Genomic DNA, 16,418 nt, shown 5'->3' on the forward strand with positions numbered 1-16,418 from the left:
ATGTTTTGAGCCGTTATAAATGAATACAGTCTCCTGTGCACGAGTTTCTCAAAGATTTTGGATAGCAATGGTAAGTTAGATATTGGCCTATAGTTGTTTAAGTCTGTAGGGTCACCACCTTTATGTATTGGTGTAACCCTTGCCATCTTGAGTAGTTTCGGGAAGGTGCTAGTCTCTATTGACTTGTTAAAAAGTAATGAAATAGCATGCGAAAGGACATGGGCCGCTCGCTTGTACAGTAATGGTGGGACATGAGACAGATTCCCCGAGTTATTTTTAAGTGACTTTATGATCTCAATGACTTCCGTGGGCTCAGTTGGTGCAAGATAGAAGGAATTAGGGAAATTTCCATCTAGGTAGTCCCTGGCATGGGCATTGGTATGTGGGATTTTACTGGCGAGATTAGATCCTATGTTTGAGAAGAAGTCGTTTATCTTGTTAGCTGTGTCAGTGGGATGTAGTGGTGTTTCATTAGGTTTAGTTAGGACAATATTCTTGGTTTTTCTCAGTTTGTGGGTCCCTAGAACCTGAGAGAGTGTTTTCCAGGTCTTTTTTATATCTCCTCTAGTGTCTGTGAATCTACTGGAGTAGTATAGTTGTTTGGCTTTTTTTATCACTTTGGTGAGAGCTGATGAATAGTGTTTAAGAGTATCTTTGTGTATTAAGCCCTGTCTATATTGCTTTTCATATTGGTGTTTCTTGTCAATGGATTTCAGAATGGTGCTGGTTAGCCATGGGCAACCAAGCCGTTTGTTTGTGATCTGTTTTGTTTTTATAGGACAATGTTTGTTGTATAGTCTAAGTAATTTGTTAAGAAAAATGTCTGTCCAGTCATCAATACCATTGGCCTTGGAGAATTCTGTAGGCCAATCAACAGTCTCTAGGTCAGCTGTGAACTTCCTTACTGAGGCCTCGTCATGGAGTCTAAATGAGACTTTGTTGTATTCAAGTGGTGGTTTACTAATGTTTGTCAGGAGGAAGGTAGGGTAGTGGTCTGTAGTGCTATCTGTGATTATCCCTGATTTAAGGGGGGCTAGTATATTGGTCCATATGTGGTCTATTATGGTTGCACTTGTCTCAGTGAGCCTGGTTGGTTTAGTTATTGTTGGTATGAGAAGTGTGTTGTTCATATTGTTGATGAAATCAGTTACAGGCTGATCATCTAGTAAGCCAAGGTTGATGTTGAAGTCTCCAGCTAAGAGAAGGTGGTGCTTATTCATTTGTCTGTTTGTTATTAGTGACTTTAATTTCTCACTGAAATTTGGGATGTTTGTGTGAGGTATCCGGTAAATGGCACCGATTGTTATAGGCGTCTTAAGGTTTTTACAGTAAAATTAGCAAAAATGTATTCCCCATATTCATCACTAAAGCAAGTGGTGCTAAGACAAGATAATTGGTTAGAGTAATAGATTGCAATACCACCCCCAACTTGGTTTGTTCTGCAGTTGTGAATTGCTGTGTATCCTGGTAGAGGGTAGATATCTATTGTGTCCTGCTTAAGCCAGGTCTCAGTAAGAATAATGCAGGAGAAGGGTGTCTAGTGATTCAAGGAGTGCTAGGAGGTCATCATAGTGTTTGCTTAAGGACCTGATGGTGTAGTTAAGTACTGATAGACTTTTAGCATTGTTTAGGATAGTGGTGGCTTGTGATGCTGTGTAATAAAGGCAGTTACTTTCCAATAGGTTTTGATTGGGTGTCAGATTATGGAGGTTTAGATCAGGGTCAATGTGATCAATCATCTTCTAGGTTTAAATTATGGTTATTTATATCCTGAGTTGTGTGTTGAGTTCTACTACTGATATCTGTAGTGGTAGGAAGTTTGGACAAGTATATAGCTAGAGTATTTTGGTCATGTATAGTATAGTCACTACTACACATAATGAAGTTGATGTTGTCTATGTGTTGTGCTGGAATGAACTAAAGTACAACTAGGTATAAACTAGTAATATAAAAATACAAATTAAAATAGAACAAGACTCTCACTTGTTATTGCACTAAGGTCTAATAATGACTTTTGTGGAGTCTATGTTTTGAGCTAGAGTGAGCTAAAGTACAATAGGTTTAATCTAATAATATAAAAGTACAAATTAAAAATAGCACTAGTCTCTCACTAGTAATTGCACTATGGTCTAATATAGTGAATTTGGTATTGACTATGTCTTGAGGTAGAATGAGCTATGGTACAACTGAATTTAATCTAATAATATAAAAATACAAATTAAAAATAGCACCAGTCTCTCACTAGTAATTGCACTATGGTCTAATATAGTGAATTTGGTATTGACTATGTATTGAGCTAGAAAGAGCTATAGTACAACTAGGTTTAGTCTAATAGTATAAAAATACAAATTACAAATAGCACCAGTCTCTCACTAGTAATTGCACTATGGTCTAGTATAGTGAATTTGGTATTGACTATGTATTGAGCTAGAATGAGCTAGAGTAAAACTGTGATTAATCTAATAATATAATAAAGGAACAAGACTCTCAATTGTAATTGCACTAAGGTCTTATATAAGTTGTTTACAAGAATTAGAGTATAATTAGATTTAAATTGACAGGATAAAATACACAAATTAAGGTAGAAAAATAATAATAAAAAAAAATGATAAAAATAAAAATGGCAATGACTTGGTTATTATATGCTAGTAAGATGGTAGACAGGATGATATAAAAGTTGTAGTTGAAAATACTAGGTTAAAAAAGTATGGAATAAAAATGGTCAATGAAAAAAGTTTACAATAAGTTTGATCAATATAGTTTAAAGTAAAATTGGGCAATAATAGGGATTTAGAATAAAATTGGGCAATTGAGTATTTTTTAAAGTGAGGTAGAATTATTGAAGACAAGTTATGGTTAGTTTATAAAAAAATAAGATGGAACAGTGATGTGGTAAGTTGTAAAAAAGGAGATAGATTCTGTAGATATTAAATACAATTAAGACTATGAGGTAGAATGGTCGTTGAATACAACAATGACAATTAAAAGTAGTTGGAGTATTAGAATTTTAGGGGGGCACAAATTTATGACAATATAACACTAACGGTGGACTATGGGTATTATCTGCACTTTACTCTGATTCTGTTAGTCCAGCCTCACTTAGGAATGTTTTAAGGTCATGTTCTGTGGAGATGAAGTATCTCTTCCCAGTGGGCTGTTTCCTAACTGCTATTTTTCCATCCCTCACAAAGCACTGGTGGATTTTTGGGGCATAGCGCAATTTTCTTAGCTGATAAAGAAGGTTTTGTCTCGTTTTGGTAAGGCACTCATTGACGTAAACATCAGTTTTCATAGAAATAGATGTTTTTAGTAGGTTGTTTCTTTGTAGGCTAGTTTGGAATTTTAACAGCACTGTTTTTTTACCTGCTTGATAGCCCATCAGTTTGCAATCCTTTAAGTCATCACTACGTATGTTAAGGCGAAGGTGGTCCTTGATAAGCTGTAGGGTGGTCTCCATGCAGGTCTCTTGGGTGACTGTGGGTGGGAGATGTTTGCTGTTAACTACAACAGCGTCAGATAGCTGCTGTTGGTCATTATGGTCTTGGAAGTTGGTTATGACATTGGCAAGTTGTTGGTCCACTCTTGATCTTTCCTCTGTAATGTTGGTAGTAAGTAGGGTGACTTGGTCTTTTAGAGTGTTGATGGTGTCTAGGGACCGGGTGTGGGTGTTGCTTTGTTGTTCTAGAGTGTCTAGTTTATGTTCTAGAGCAGTGATCTTGCTGAGGTAATCTGCATTGTTACTGCTGTAACACTTGTTACACTGCTGTAACACTTGTTACACTGCTTCAACATTGTTACTGCTGTAACACTTGTTACACTGCTGTAACACTTGTTACACTGCTTCAACATTGTTACTGCTGTAACACTTGTTACACTGCTGTAACACTTGTTACACTGCTGTAACACTTGTTACACTGCTGTAACACTTGTTACACTGCTGTAACACTTGTTACACTGCTGTAACACTTGTTACACTGCTGTAACACTTGTTACACTGCTGTAACACTTGTTACAGTGCTTCAACATTGTTACTGCTGTAACACTTGTTACACTGCTGTAACACTTGTTACACTGCTTCAACATTGTTACTGCTGTAACACTTGTTACACTGCTGTAACACTTGTTACTCTGCTGTAACACTTGTTACACTGCTTCAACATTGTTACTGCTGTAACACTTGTTACACTGCTTCAACTTTGTTACTGCTGTAACACTTGTTACACTGCTGTAACACTTGTCACACTGCTGTAACACTTGTTACACTGCTTCAACATTGTTACTGCTGTAACACTTGTTACACTGCTGTAACATTTGTTACACTGCAGTAACACTTGTTACACTGCTTCAACATTGTTACTGCTGTAACACTTGTTACACTGCTTCAACTTTGTTACTGCTGTAACACTTGTTACACTGCTGTAACACTTGTTACACTGCTGTAACACTTGTTACACTGCTGTAACACTTGTTACACTGCTTCAACATTGTTACTGCTGTAACACTTGTTACACTGCTTCAACATTGTTACTGCTGTAACACTTGTTACACTGCTGTAACACTTGTTACACTGCTGTAACACTTGTTACACTGCTGTAACACTTGTTACACTGCTGTAACACTTGTTACACTGCTGTAACACTTGTTACACTGCTATAACACTTGTTACACTGCTGTAACACTTGTTACACTGCTGTAACACTTGTTACACTGCTGTAACACTTGTTACGCTGCTGTAACACTTGTTACACTGCTGTAACACTTGTTACACTGCTGTAACACTTGTTACACTGCTGTAACACTTGTTACACTGCTGTAACACTTGTTACAGTGCTTCAACATTGTTACTGCTGTAACACTTGTTACACTGCTGTAACACTTGTTACACTGCTTCAACATTGTTACTGCTGTAACACTTGTTACACTGCTGTAACACTTGTTACTCTGCTGTAACACTTGTTACACTGCTTCAACATTGTTACTGCTGTAACACTTGTTACACTGCTTCAACTTTGTTACTGCTGTAACACTTGTTACACTGCTGTAACACTTGTTACACTGCTGTAACACTTGTTACACTGCTTCAACATTGTTACTGCTGTAACACTTGTTACACTGCTGTAACATTTGTTACACTGCTGTAACACTTGTTACACTGCTTCAACATTGTTACTGCTGTAACACTTGTTACACTGCTTCAACTTTGTTACTGCTGTAACACTTGTTACACTGCTGTAACATTTGTTACACTGCTGTAACACTTGTTACACTGCTTCAACATTGTTACTGCTGTAACACTTGTTACACTGCTGTAACACTTGTTACACTGCTGTAACACTTGTTACACTGCTGTAACACTTGTTACACTGCTGTAACACTTGTTACACTGCTGTAACACTTGTTACACTGCTGTAACACTTGTTACACTGCTATAACACTTGTTACACTGCTGTAACACTTGTTACACTGCTGTAACACTTGTTACACTGCTGTAACACTTGTTACGCTGCTGTAACACTTGTTACACTGCTGTAACACTTGTTACACTGCTGTAACACTTGTTACACTGCTGTAACACTTGTTACACTGCTGTAACACTTGTTACACTGCTGTAACACTTGTTACACTGCTTCAACATTGTTACTGCTGTAACACTTGTTACACTGCTTCAACATTGTTACTGCTGTAACACTTGTTACACTGCTTCAACATTGTTACTGCTGTAACACTTGTTTCACTGCTTCAACTTTGTTACTGCTGTAACACTTGTTACACTGCTTCAACATTGTTACTGCTGTAACACTTGTTACACTGCTTCAACATTGTTACTGCTGTAACACTTGTTACACTGCTTCAACATTGTTACTGCTGTAACACTTGTTACACTGCTTCAACATTGTTACTGCTACAACACTTGTCACTGCTACAACACTTGTCACTGCTTCAACACTTGTCACTGCTGCAACACTTGTCACTGCTACAACACTTGTCACTGCTGCAACACTTGTCACTTCTGCAACACTTGTCACTGCTACAACACTTGTCACTGCTGCAACACTTGTCACTGCTACAACACTTGTCACTGCTACAACACTTGTCACTGCTACAACACTTGTCACTGCTGCAACACTTGTCACTGCTACAACACTTGTCACTGCTACAACACTTGTCACTGCTACAACACTTGTCACTGCTGCAACATTTGTCACTGCTACAACACTTGTCACTGCTACAACACTTGTCACTGCTACAACACTTGTCACTGCTGCAATACTTGTCACTGCTACAACACTTGTCACTGCTACAACACTTGTCACTGCTGCAACACTTGTCATTGCTACAACACTTGTCATTGCTACAACACTTGTCACTGCTGCAACACTTGTCACTGCTACAACACTTGTCACTGCTACAACACTTGTCACTGCTGCAACACTTGTCACTGCTACAACACTCATCAATGCTACACCACTCATCACTGCTACAACACTTGTCACTGCTACAACACTTGTCACTGCTACAACACTCATCGCTGCTACAATCATCACTGCTGCAACACTTGTCTCTGCTACAATTGTCACACTGCTACATCTGTCACTGCTACAGCACTTGTCACTGCTACAACACTCATCAATGCTATAGCACTCATCACTGCTACAACACTTGTCACTGCTACAACACTTGTCACTGCTACAACACTCATCAATGCTACAGCACTCATCACTGCTGCAACACTTGTCTCTGCTACAATTGTCACACTGCTATAACATCTGTCACTGTTCCAACACTTGTCACTGCTACAACTCTCATCACTGCTAGAGCACTCATCACTGCTACAATCATCACTGCTGCAACACTTGTCACTGCTACAGTTGTCACACTGCTACATCTGTCACTGCTCCAACACTTGTCACTGTTACAACACTTGTCACTGCTACAGCACTCATCACTGCTGCAACACTTGTCACTGCTACAATTGTCACACTGCTACAACATCTGTCACTGCTCCAACACTGCCACAACTTGTCACTGCTACAGCACTCATCACTGCTACAATCATCACTGCTGCAACACTTGTCACTGCTACAGTTGTCACACTGCTACAACATCTGTCACTGCTACAGTCATCCCTGCTACAACACTTGTCACTGCTACAGTGCTGATCAACAACTAGTAATGCCAAACAGAGACAGTAACATTAACACTATTGTAACTTAAGTTTAAACAAGTTATCACATGACAACTTATCAGAAGACCTCAACAAGCAAGTGCTCTCACCTTCAAGTGTTCATGGTAAACTGTCATTAATCTTTTATAATTGCTAGAAATACATTTTACAATTCACAAAAGGACAAACAACCATAGTCAGTCAAGAATATAATAATAATATAATACTTTTTTTTAACACATTGGCTGTTTCCCAAGAAGGCAGGGTGACCCAGAAAAGAAAAACTCATCATTCACTCCATCATTGTCTTGCCAGAGGTGTTCTTACACTACCGGTGGCCTGGTGGCTAAAGCTCCCGCTTCACACACGGAGGGCCCGGGTTTGATTCCCGGCGGGTGGAAACATTTCGACGCGTTTCCTTACACCTGTTGTCCTGTTCACCTAGCAGCAAATAGATACCTGGGTGTTAGTTGACTGGTGTGGGTCGCATCCTGGGGGACAAGATTGAGGACCCCAATGGAAATAAGTTAGACAGTCCTCGATGACGCACTGACTTTCTTGGGTTATCCTGAGTGGCTAACCCTCCGGGGTTAAAAATCTGAACGAAATCTTATCTTATCTTATCTTACAGTTATAAAACTGCAACATTAACACCCGTCCTTCAGAGTGCAGACACTGTACTTCCCATCTCCAGGTCTCAAGTCCGGCCTGCCGGTTTCCCTGAATCCCTTCATAAATGTTACCTTGCTTGCACTCCAACAGCGTGTCAAGTTCCTAAAAACCATTTGTCTCCATTCGCTCCTATCTAACATGTTCACGCATGCTTGCTGCAAGTCCAAGCCCCTCGTACACAAAACCTCCTTTACCCCCTCCCTCCAACCTTTCCTAGGCCGACCCCTACCCCGCCTTCCCTCCACTACAGATTTATACACTTGAAGTTATTCTATTTTGTTCCATCCTCTCTACATGTCCGAACCACCTTAACAACCCCTCCACGGCCCTCTGGATAATAGTTTTGGTAATCCCACACCTCCTCCCAATTTCCAAACTACGAATTCTCTTCATTATACTATTCACATCACACATTGCCCTCAGACATGACATCTCCACTGCCTCCAGCCTTCTCCTTTTTGCAACATTCACCACCCATGTTTCACACCCATATAAGTGTGTTCGTATAGCTATACTCTCATACATTTCCCTCTTTACTTCCACAGACTCCTAAGTGCACCACTCACCCTTTTTCTCTTCATCAGTTCTATGATTCACCTCATCTTTCATAGACCCATCTGCTGACACATCCACTCCTAAATATCTGAATACATACATTCAACTCCTCCATACTCTATCCAATCTGATATCCAATCTTTCGTCACCTAATTTTTTTTTGTTTCTGCAAGTATATGTACAAGGTATACAGGCCAAATTAGGTCAGTTTTATCTCAGGATGCGACCCACACTAGTTGACTAACACCCAGGAACTCATTGGTACCTGGGTCCTTTTATATACATAGAGTTTTTGAAAAGAATTAGCCTGACATGGGTAATGTCATAGAGATTTTTGTGCCTAGTATTGTGTCCATGAGTCCTATTGCAACTGTCTTTTAAGAAAGTGCTTACCTGGAGTATACCTGGAGAGGGTTTCAGGGGTCAATGCCCCCGTGGCCCAGTCTGAGACCAGGCCTTGTGGTGGATCAGGGTCTGATCAACCAGGCTGTTACTGCTGGTCACACGTAGACTGATGTACAAACTACAACCTGGCTGGTCAGGTACTGACTTTAGGTGCCAGTCCAGTACCTTCTTGAATACAGCCAGGGGTCTATTGGTAATCCCTATTATGTATGCTGGGAGGCAGTTGAACAGTCTTGGACCCCTGACACTTACTGTGTTGTCTCTCAGTGTACTCGTGGTGCTCCTGCTTTGCATCTCCTGCCGAGTCTTTTGTTTTCATAGGGAGTGATTTTCATGTGCTAGTTTGGTACTAATCCCTCTAGGATTTTCCATTTCCAAGTGTATATTATCATGTATCTCTCTTGTCTGCATTCCAAGGAATACAAATCAAGGGACTTCAACCATTCCCAGTAATTTAGGTGCCTTATCGTACTTATGTGTGCCATGAAAGCTCTTTGTACATTCTTCAGGTCAGGATTTATATTTTATATTTGAATTGATTTTTCTGTAAATATAGGTGGCACAGTGAATGTTTTGTATAGTGAGTAGGTGTAGGTCTTTGAAAAGTGTGTGTGTGTGTGTGTGTGTGTTGTCTAGCTGTTGATTGTGTGATTATTTGCACTGCAGCTTTTTGTTGGTTTATTATTGGCTTTAGTTGGTTTGTTCTTGCGGAACCCCAGGCACAAGTGGCATAGTTGAGGTGGGGGTAGATCAGTGAATGGTATAGTGTAAGTTGTGCTGTTTGTGGTATATATATAGTAATGTTTCTTTGAGAGGATACCAATTGTTTTAGATACTTTTTTGTTATGTGTTGGATATGTGTGTTGAATTTCAGGTTGCTGTCAAGGTGTAGACCCAGGAATTTTCCCTCATTGTGTTGGACCTCACTTGCTCTACTCCCAAACATAATGTAAAAGGTTTTGTCTGTGTTCAGTGTAAGTTTATTGACAGTCATCCAGGTTGGTATTTTTGTGAGCTCCTCATTAACGACAGTATTGAGTGAGGCTAGATTAGGGTGGGAAATGACAAAAGTCGTGTTGTCAGCAAAGAGAATAGGCATAAGTTGTTTTTACACGCTTGAAGGTTGTTGATGTATAAAAGGAAATGGAGTGTGCCGCCAAAAATGGTTCCCTGAGGTACACCTTGTCTACCCACGAGGATCCTCCTACTGATCAACAGCTGCCTTTCATACTGCAAAACCTGTTCTTTATGCTTTGAAAACCTGTTCTTTATGCTTTGAAAATAAAATTGTTTACAGTCTTGTTTAGCACAGAACTTCATTATGATCTCCTGCCATGTATCAATAAGAGATAAATTGGTTAGACTGATGTCAGTGTGTACTGTATACAATTTTTAGTTTATTTCTCCTTGTGTGCAACCTTGAATTGATTATTTCTCCATTCTAAATGTGTTGAAATATTCTTACCATATTTAGATTATTTGAAGTACAATATAAAAAGTTTTGGATTTCAGTTTGAGCTTAAGGCTGGTAAGACTTACACAGTCCAGTGTTGGAATGGCCATGGTAAGGAAAGCAAGACATTGTAAGAAGAAAGCAGAGAAAAACAATAACTCAGCTGCTATATATTGTGGTGAGTTTAATTTGAATAAGTTATGTTCACCTGGGGAACTTTTCTGGTAAGTTATTAAATTTTGGACATGAATTTTTTTTTGTGTTACTTTATTAGCATGGCTTGCACGTTGAGGTGGTATTATTACCTCCTGTCCAACATTGATGTTAGTACAATACAGTATTATTGTGTTGCTGCATATATCAGAAGTTAGGTTAGTGTTGCATAAAAATGGTCCATTTATTATTTAAAAAAAATATTTTGCAATTACAGTACTGAAGTCTACTTGCTACTAGGCACCTAAAATATGTGAGAGACTACACTTTTCTTTTATACAGTTTAATTTACAAACCTAAGATCTTTAAAAGACTAAGATCTGATATCCCACCCCATATCAAAGTCCAGCCACATGTATAATGGGCAAAATCTGCTGGGTAAATTATACATTCAGCTCCTATATTTTCAATGTTAATTGTAGATGTACAACAGGGTATTTAAGTGATTGTTTTTAATATTTTTAACATTTTTCTGATTCAGTGACCTCTCAAACAATACCCAGTACGTATTAGTCTGCAAATACAAGGGTTTGTTGTACTGCCACCTAATTTAAACTCAAATTTATTTATTTCTTTGCAAGTAGTACATTGAGATTATGTATTTACAATAATGGGTTGCAGTGCAAAGAGAGCCTCTATTATGCCTAGGCATTATGGGCCGACTCAATTTATTGGCTTACTGACTACTTAACACTAAAGAAATTTATCATAGTTGTACAGCAGTTCTATTAATTATAAGTGAATCTAATTTATATAAATCAAAGGATATATTCATATATTCAAAAATGCTTTTTGTGAAACATGATTCAATTATATTCCTGTCGACAATGGACAATAGGTTCAAAAGTAAATACTATTGAAATTATATTATGGGAATATTGAGTATTAAGCATTTAGTCTAGGGTGATTAAGTGGTTTTTGAGAAGAGTCTTAAATTGATTTTCAGACCGGGTTACTTTAGTATTTTCTGGTAATGAATTCCAAATTTTGGGGCCCTTTATGTGCATAGAGTTTTTACACAATGTGATATGGACATGAGGTACATCAAAAAGAGATCTGTGCCCTGTGTTATGGTCGTGTGTCCTGTTAAGGTTGGTGAGGAGAAGTTTGAGTGGAGGAGTTATGTTTGCGTGTATTGTTCTATGTATGTAGTGTAGTAGGCACATGAATAAGTATGGATGTTCTTAATGGTGAGCAGATTTAGACTTTTGAAAATTGGTGGAGTGTGCTGTCAGGAGTGGGAATTTGTTATCATTTTGACTGCTGCCTTTTGCTGGGTTATTAGTGGTCTTAGGTGATTTAATATTGTTGATCCCCATGCACAAATTCCATATGTGAGATAAGGGTAGACAAGTGAATGGTACAGTGCCAGGAGAGCTGGTTGTGGAACATAGTAATGTATCTTTGATAGTATGCCTACAGTCTTAGAGATTTTCTTGGTGATTTGTTGTATATGGGTCTGGAACTTGAGGCTACTGTCAAGATGGATTCCTAGGAATTTTCCCTCTGAGAGTCTTGTGACGGGTGATCCGTTTAGCGTTGTGTTAAGTGGAACATTTGCAGCTTTGTTTCCAAACTGAATGAAATAGGTTTCATCAGTATTCAAGGTAAGTTTATTAGCCATCATCCAGGCAGACATTTTCTGCAATTTGGCATTGACAGTGTTGGCGAGTATGACTGGGTTTGGGTGGGAGAAGACGTATGTAGTGTCATCTGCAAATAATATGGGTTTGAGTAACTGTGATGCATTCAGTAGGTCATTGATGTAGATGAGAAAGAAGAGTGGTCCAAGGACACTTTCCTGTGGGACTCCTACTGTGATTGGTTGAGTGGAAGGTTTGCACCATTTATGTACACATATTGGCTTCTGTTATTAAGGTATGACTTTAGGTAGTTGAGGGAGTGGCTGTTACAATATGGAGTGTATAACATTGGGTTACTGATCCTTGATGGGGTATCAGTTACTAGGTTGGCTATTGTCTAGGGGGAACTCCATAGCAACAAGGTTTTAGTGCAGCCAATATAGCCTTTTAAAAAAGTTCTTTCTTTGTTAACCTTTCCCCTCAAGGAAGGTTCCTTGATGTTGGTGAGGGGCTCTTGATTTAGGGAATTGGATCTGTGCTCCAGTTCCCCAAATTAAGCCTGAATGCCTTCCACATCCCCCCTAGGCACTGTATAATCCTCTGGGTTTAGTGCTTCCCCTTGATTATAATAATAATAATTTGTTAACCTTCTTTCTGTAGGATGGCCAAAACTCGTATAAAATCAGTGTCTTTAATAACAATAAAACTTATAGTATCTTCATATATTTATGAACTATATATTAATTAAAATAGAGCAATAAAATAGTTTTTTTTACGCATTAAGGATACTCTTATATATATACACAACTATTGTTACGACACAAGAGTCTACTAGCAAACAATTCCTAGTAGTAGAGTCAAGCAATCAATCTGTTGCTAAAATACGATTTCAGGTAATATGATCAGTGAACTCTTAGAAATCAGACTAGAAGTGGGAGTACTAGTCAGAGTGAATGTGGGAACCTACTCAGAGCAAGGGTGGTGTACCTTCTCTGAGCAGCACTTCTCTGAGCAGGTGCTGTGAACCTACTGACAGTACCACTGAGTGGTAAGCCGACGTCAGGTTGGTCACGTGACTGAGGGAGACGTTAGTACCTGAACTAGTAACTGGCGCTTCAACTAGTAGTTTCCCACTACATGAATCTCACATAATATAACAATATTAGCATTAACCTTATATAAAATAAAGGGGCATATCCTAATATAAAATAAAACGGGTATGGCCATACTCGTAACAGTGGCCTCTTATACCATAGTGTGTTAATTTAGTGTACAGCAGTTCATGGTCGACTGTATCAAAAGCTTTACGTAAATCAGTGAAAATTCCCAGCGGGACTTCTTTTCGAGAGCAGTATATATTAGTTCTAGCATGTGTATGATAGCAAGTGTATATTATTGTGCTTTTATTATTCCTGAATCCAAACTGATAGGGGTTTAGTATGTTGTGTGAGATGAGGTAGGAATACAGTGGACCCTCGGCTAACGATATTAATCCGTTCTTGAGAGCTCATCGTTAGACGAAATTATCGGTAGCTGAATTAATTTTCCCCATAAGAAATAATGGAAATCCAATTAATCCGTTCCAGACAACCAAAAGTACAGTGGACCCCCGCTTAACGATCACCTCCAAATGCGACCAATTATGTAAGTGTATTTATGTAAGTGCGTGTGTACGTGTATGTTTGGGGGTCTGAAATGGACTAATCTACTTCACAATATTCCTTATGGGAAAAAATTCGGTCAGTAATGGCACCTGAACATACTACTGGAATGAAAAAAGTTCGTTAACCGGGGGTCCACTGTATTAAAAAAATAATTTTTTTTTTCATGAAATATAATTTCCCTACAAAGAAAACAATGAGACATGCACAATAACTATATAAATAAATGTTAAAATGACACTTACCTTTATTGAAGAATATTGATGAGTGATGAGACACTGTTTTTCTTGAACACTCTGGGATTTTCAGAGTGATACATGAGTAAAGGCTTCACTTCGCAGTCCCCACTAGCATTACAACAAAACATGAGAGTTAGCCTGTCTTTCATAGGCTTGTGTCCTGGGAGTACCTTTTCCTCCTGAGTAATGTAGGTCCTGTTTGGCATTTTCTTCCAGAACAGGCCTGTTTCGTCACAATTGAACACTTGTTGGGGTTGGAATTTTTCAGCTTCGCCATGCCTTATCACACTGTGTATGCCACTATGATTCTTCAATCTCTCAAACCAACCTTTGCTGGCCTTAAATTCGCCAATATGAGCACTAGTTCCAGGCATTTTTTCCTGTTCACCTGGGGAAACTAGTAATAAGCAGAACGAGGTAGATATTGAAAAGCCAGGGACTTTGGGTGATAAGGACAGTAATAGGTTTAGTAGAAAAACAGAAATGAGCAGGAAGGGTAAAGAGAAAGGAGAGTCTTTCAATGTTTATTATGCTAATTGCCGTAGTGCTAGGAATAAGATGGACGAGTTGAGATTAGTTGCTAGTGCAGGTAACATTGATGTATTTGCCTTAACTGAGACGTGGTTTAATTCAAAAAGTCGGGACATGCCTGCGGAATGTCATATTCAGGGTTTTAAATTGTTCCAAGTAGATAGAAGTATCGGGAAGGGGGGTGGGGTGGCATTGTATGTCCGAGATCGCTTGAACTGTTGCATAAAAACGGGTATTAAGTCTGAAGTAACACATACAGAGTCTGTTTGGATAGAATTTTCAGAGGGGCATGAAAAACTGATTTTAGGAGTGATATACCGTCCCCCAAACTTAGATAGGGACCAAGGGAGACTACTATGGGAGGAAATTGTTAAGGCCACAAGGCACGATAATGTAGTAATTCTAGGAGACTTTAACTTTAGTCATATTGATTGGAATTTCTTGACTGGGAATTTAGAATCATACGACTTCTTAGAAGTAGTTCAGGATTGTTTTTTGAAGCAGTTTGTGACAGAACCTACAAGGGGAAATAACCTGCTTGACTTAGTTATGGCAAACAATGAATCCCTTGTTAATAATTTAGAAATTTCAGAGGAACTGGGTGCTAGCGACCACAAATCAATTACATTTAGCATTGAATGGAAGTACGATAGTAGAGATAACTCAGTAACAGTCCCAGATTTTCGCTTAGCAGATTACGATGGGCTTAGAGAACACTTATCATCTGTTGACTGGGGTAACGAAGTGAGATATCATTATGACAGTTTTCTGAACACTATACAAGCTGCTCAAAGAACGTTTATCCCATATAAAGAAATTAGATCAAATAGAAATGACCCAAAATGGATGAATAATAGGCTCAAATATCTACTAGGGCATAAGAAAGGAATTTATAGGCTTATCAAAAGAGGTGAGGGTCATCTTATGAATCAGTATATTGACATTAAGAGGGACATTAAAAAGGGGATAAGAAAAGCTAAAAGGGACTATGAAATTAAAGTTGCTAGGGATTCTAAAACTAACCCAAAAAGTTTTTTCCAGGTCTATAGAACAAAAGTTAGAGATAAGATAGGTCCCCTTAAAAATAACTATGGGAACCTTACTGACAAAGAGAATGAAATGTGCTCGATTTTTAATAATTATTTTCTCTCAGTTTTTACACAGGAAGACACTAACAATATTCCAGTAATTAATTTTTATAGTGGGCTAGAAGAAGATAAATTATGTAACATCACAGTCACTAGTGAAATGGTTGTGAAGCAGATAGACAGACTGAAGCAAAATAAGTCGCCGGGTCCTGATGAGGTTTTTTCAAGGGTTCTTAAGGAATGCAAAATGGAACTCTGTGAACCATTAACTAATATTTTTAATTTATCTCTTCAAACAGGTGTAGTGTCTGATATGTGGAAGATGACTAATGTAATTCCTATTTTTAAAACAGGGGACAAGTCGTTACCGTCAAATTACCGCCCAATAAGCCTGACCTCAATTGTAGGCAAATTACTAGAGTCAATTATAACTGAGATTATAAGAAGCCATCTCGATAAGCATAGCTTGATTAATGATACTCAGCATGGATTCACAAGAGGCCGGTCTTGTCTAACTAATTTATTAACTTTCTTCAGTAAAGCTTTTGAGGCTGTTGACCACGATAAAGAATTTGATATTATTTACTTAGATTTTAGTAAGGCTTTTGATAGAGTTCCGCACCATAGACTGTTAAAGAAAGTGGCAGCTCATGGCATTGGGGGAAAAGTGCTCTTGTGGATCGAGTCATGGCTCACTGACAGGAAGCAGAGAGTGTCCATAAATGGGGTTAAATCCGAGTGGGGATCTGTAACAAGTGGCGTTCCACGGGGATCAGTCTTGGGCCCGTTGTTGTTTATAATATATATCAATGATCTTGATGAGGGAATTACTAGTGATATGAGCAAATTCGCC

At 38.6% G+C, this 16,418-nt stretch overlaps 1 protein-coding gene across 10 annotated transcripts in view; it reads left to right on the top strand.

Moving 5' to 3' along the window:
- Positions 1-16,418, top strand: part of fsd (transmembrane protein fates-shifted) — a 341,565-nt gene that overhangs the window by 23,959 nt on the left and 301,188 nt on the right. For all 10 annotated transcript variants that reach the window (XR_011392114.1, XM_070085985.1, XM_070085987.1 and 7 more), the window contains exon 2: positions 10,310-10,428. Coding sequence is in view for 9 of the 10 variants with exons in the window: in XM_070085985.1 (XP_069942086.1) it covers positions 10,310-10,428 (119 nt within the window). In the remaining variant the exon portion in view is untranslated. The remainder of the gene's footprint in view (positions 1-10,309; positions 10,429-16,418) is intronic.

The sequence above is a fragment of the Cherax quadricarinatus genome, chromosome 17 (assembly GCF_038502225.1).
Source record: "Cherax quadricarinatus isolate ZL_2023a chromosome 17, ASM3850222v1, whole genome shotgun sequence".
NCBI classification, from domain to species: Eukaryota; Metazoa; Arthropoda; class Malacostraca; order Decapoda; family Parastacidae; genus Cherax; species Cherax quadricarinatus.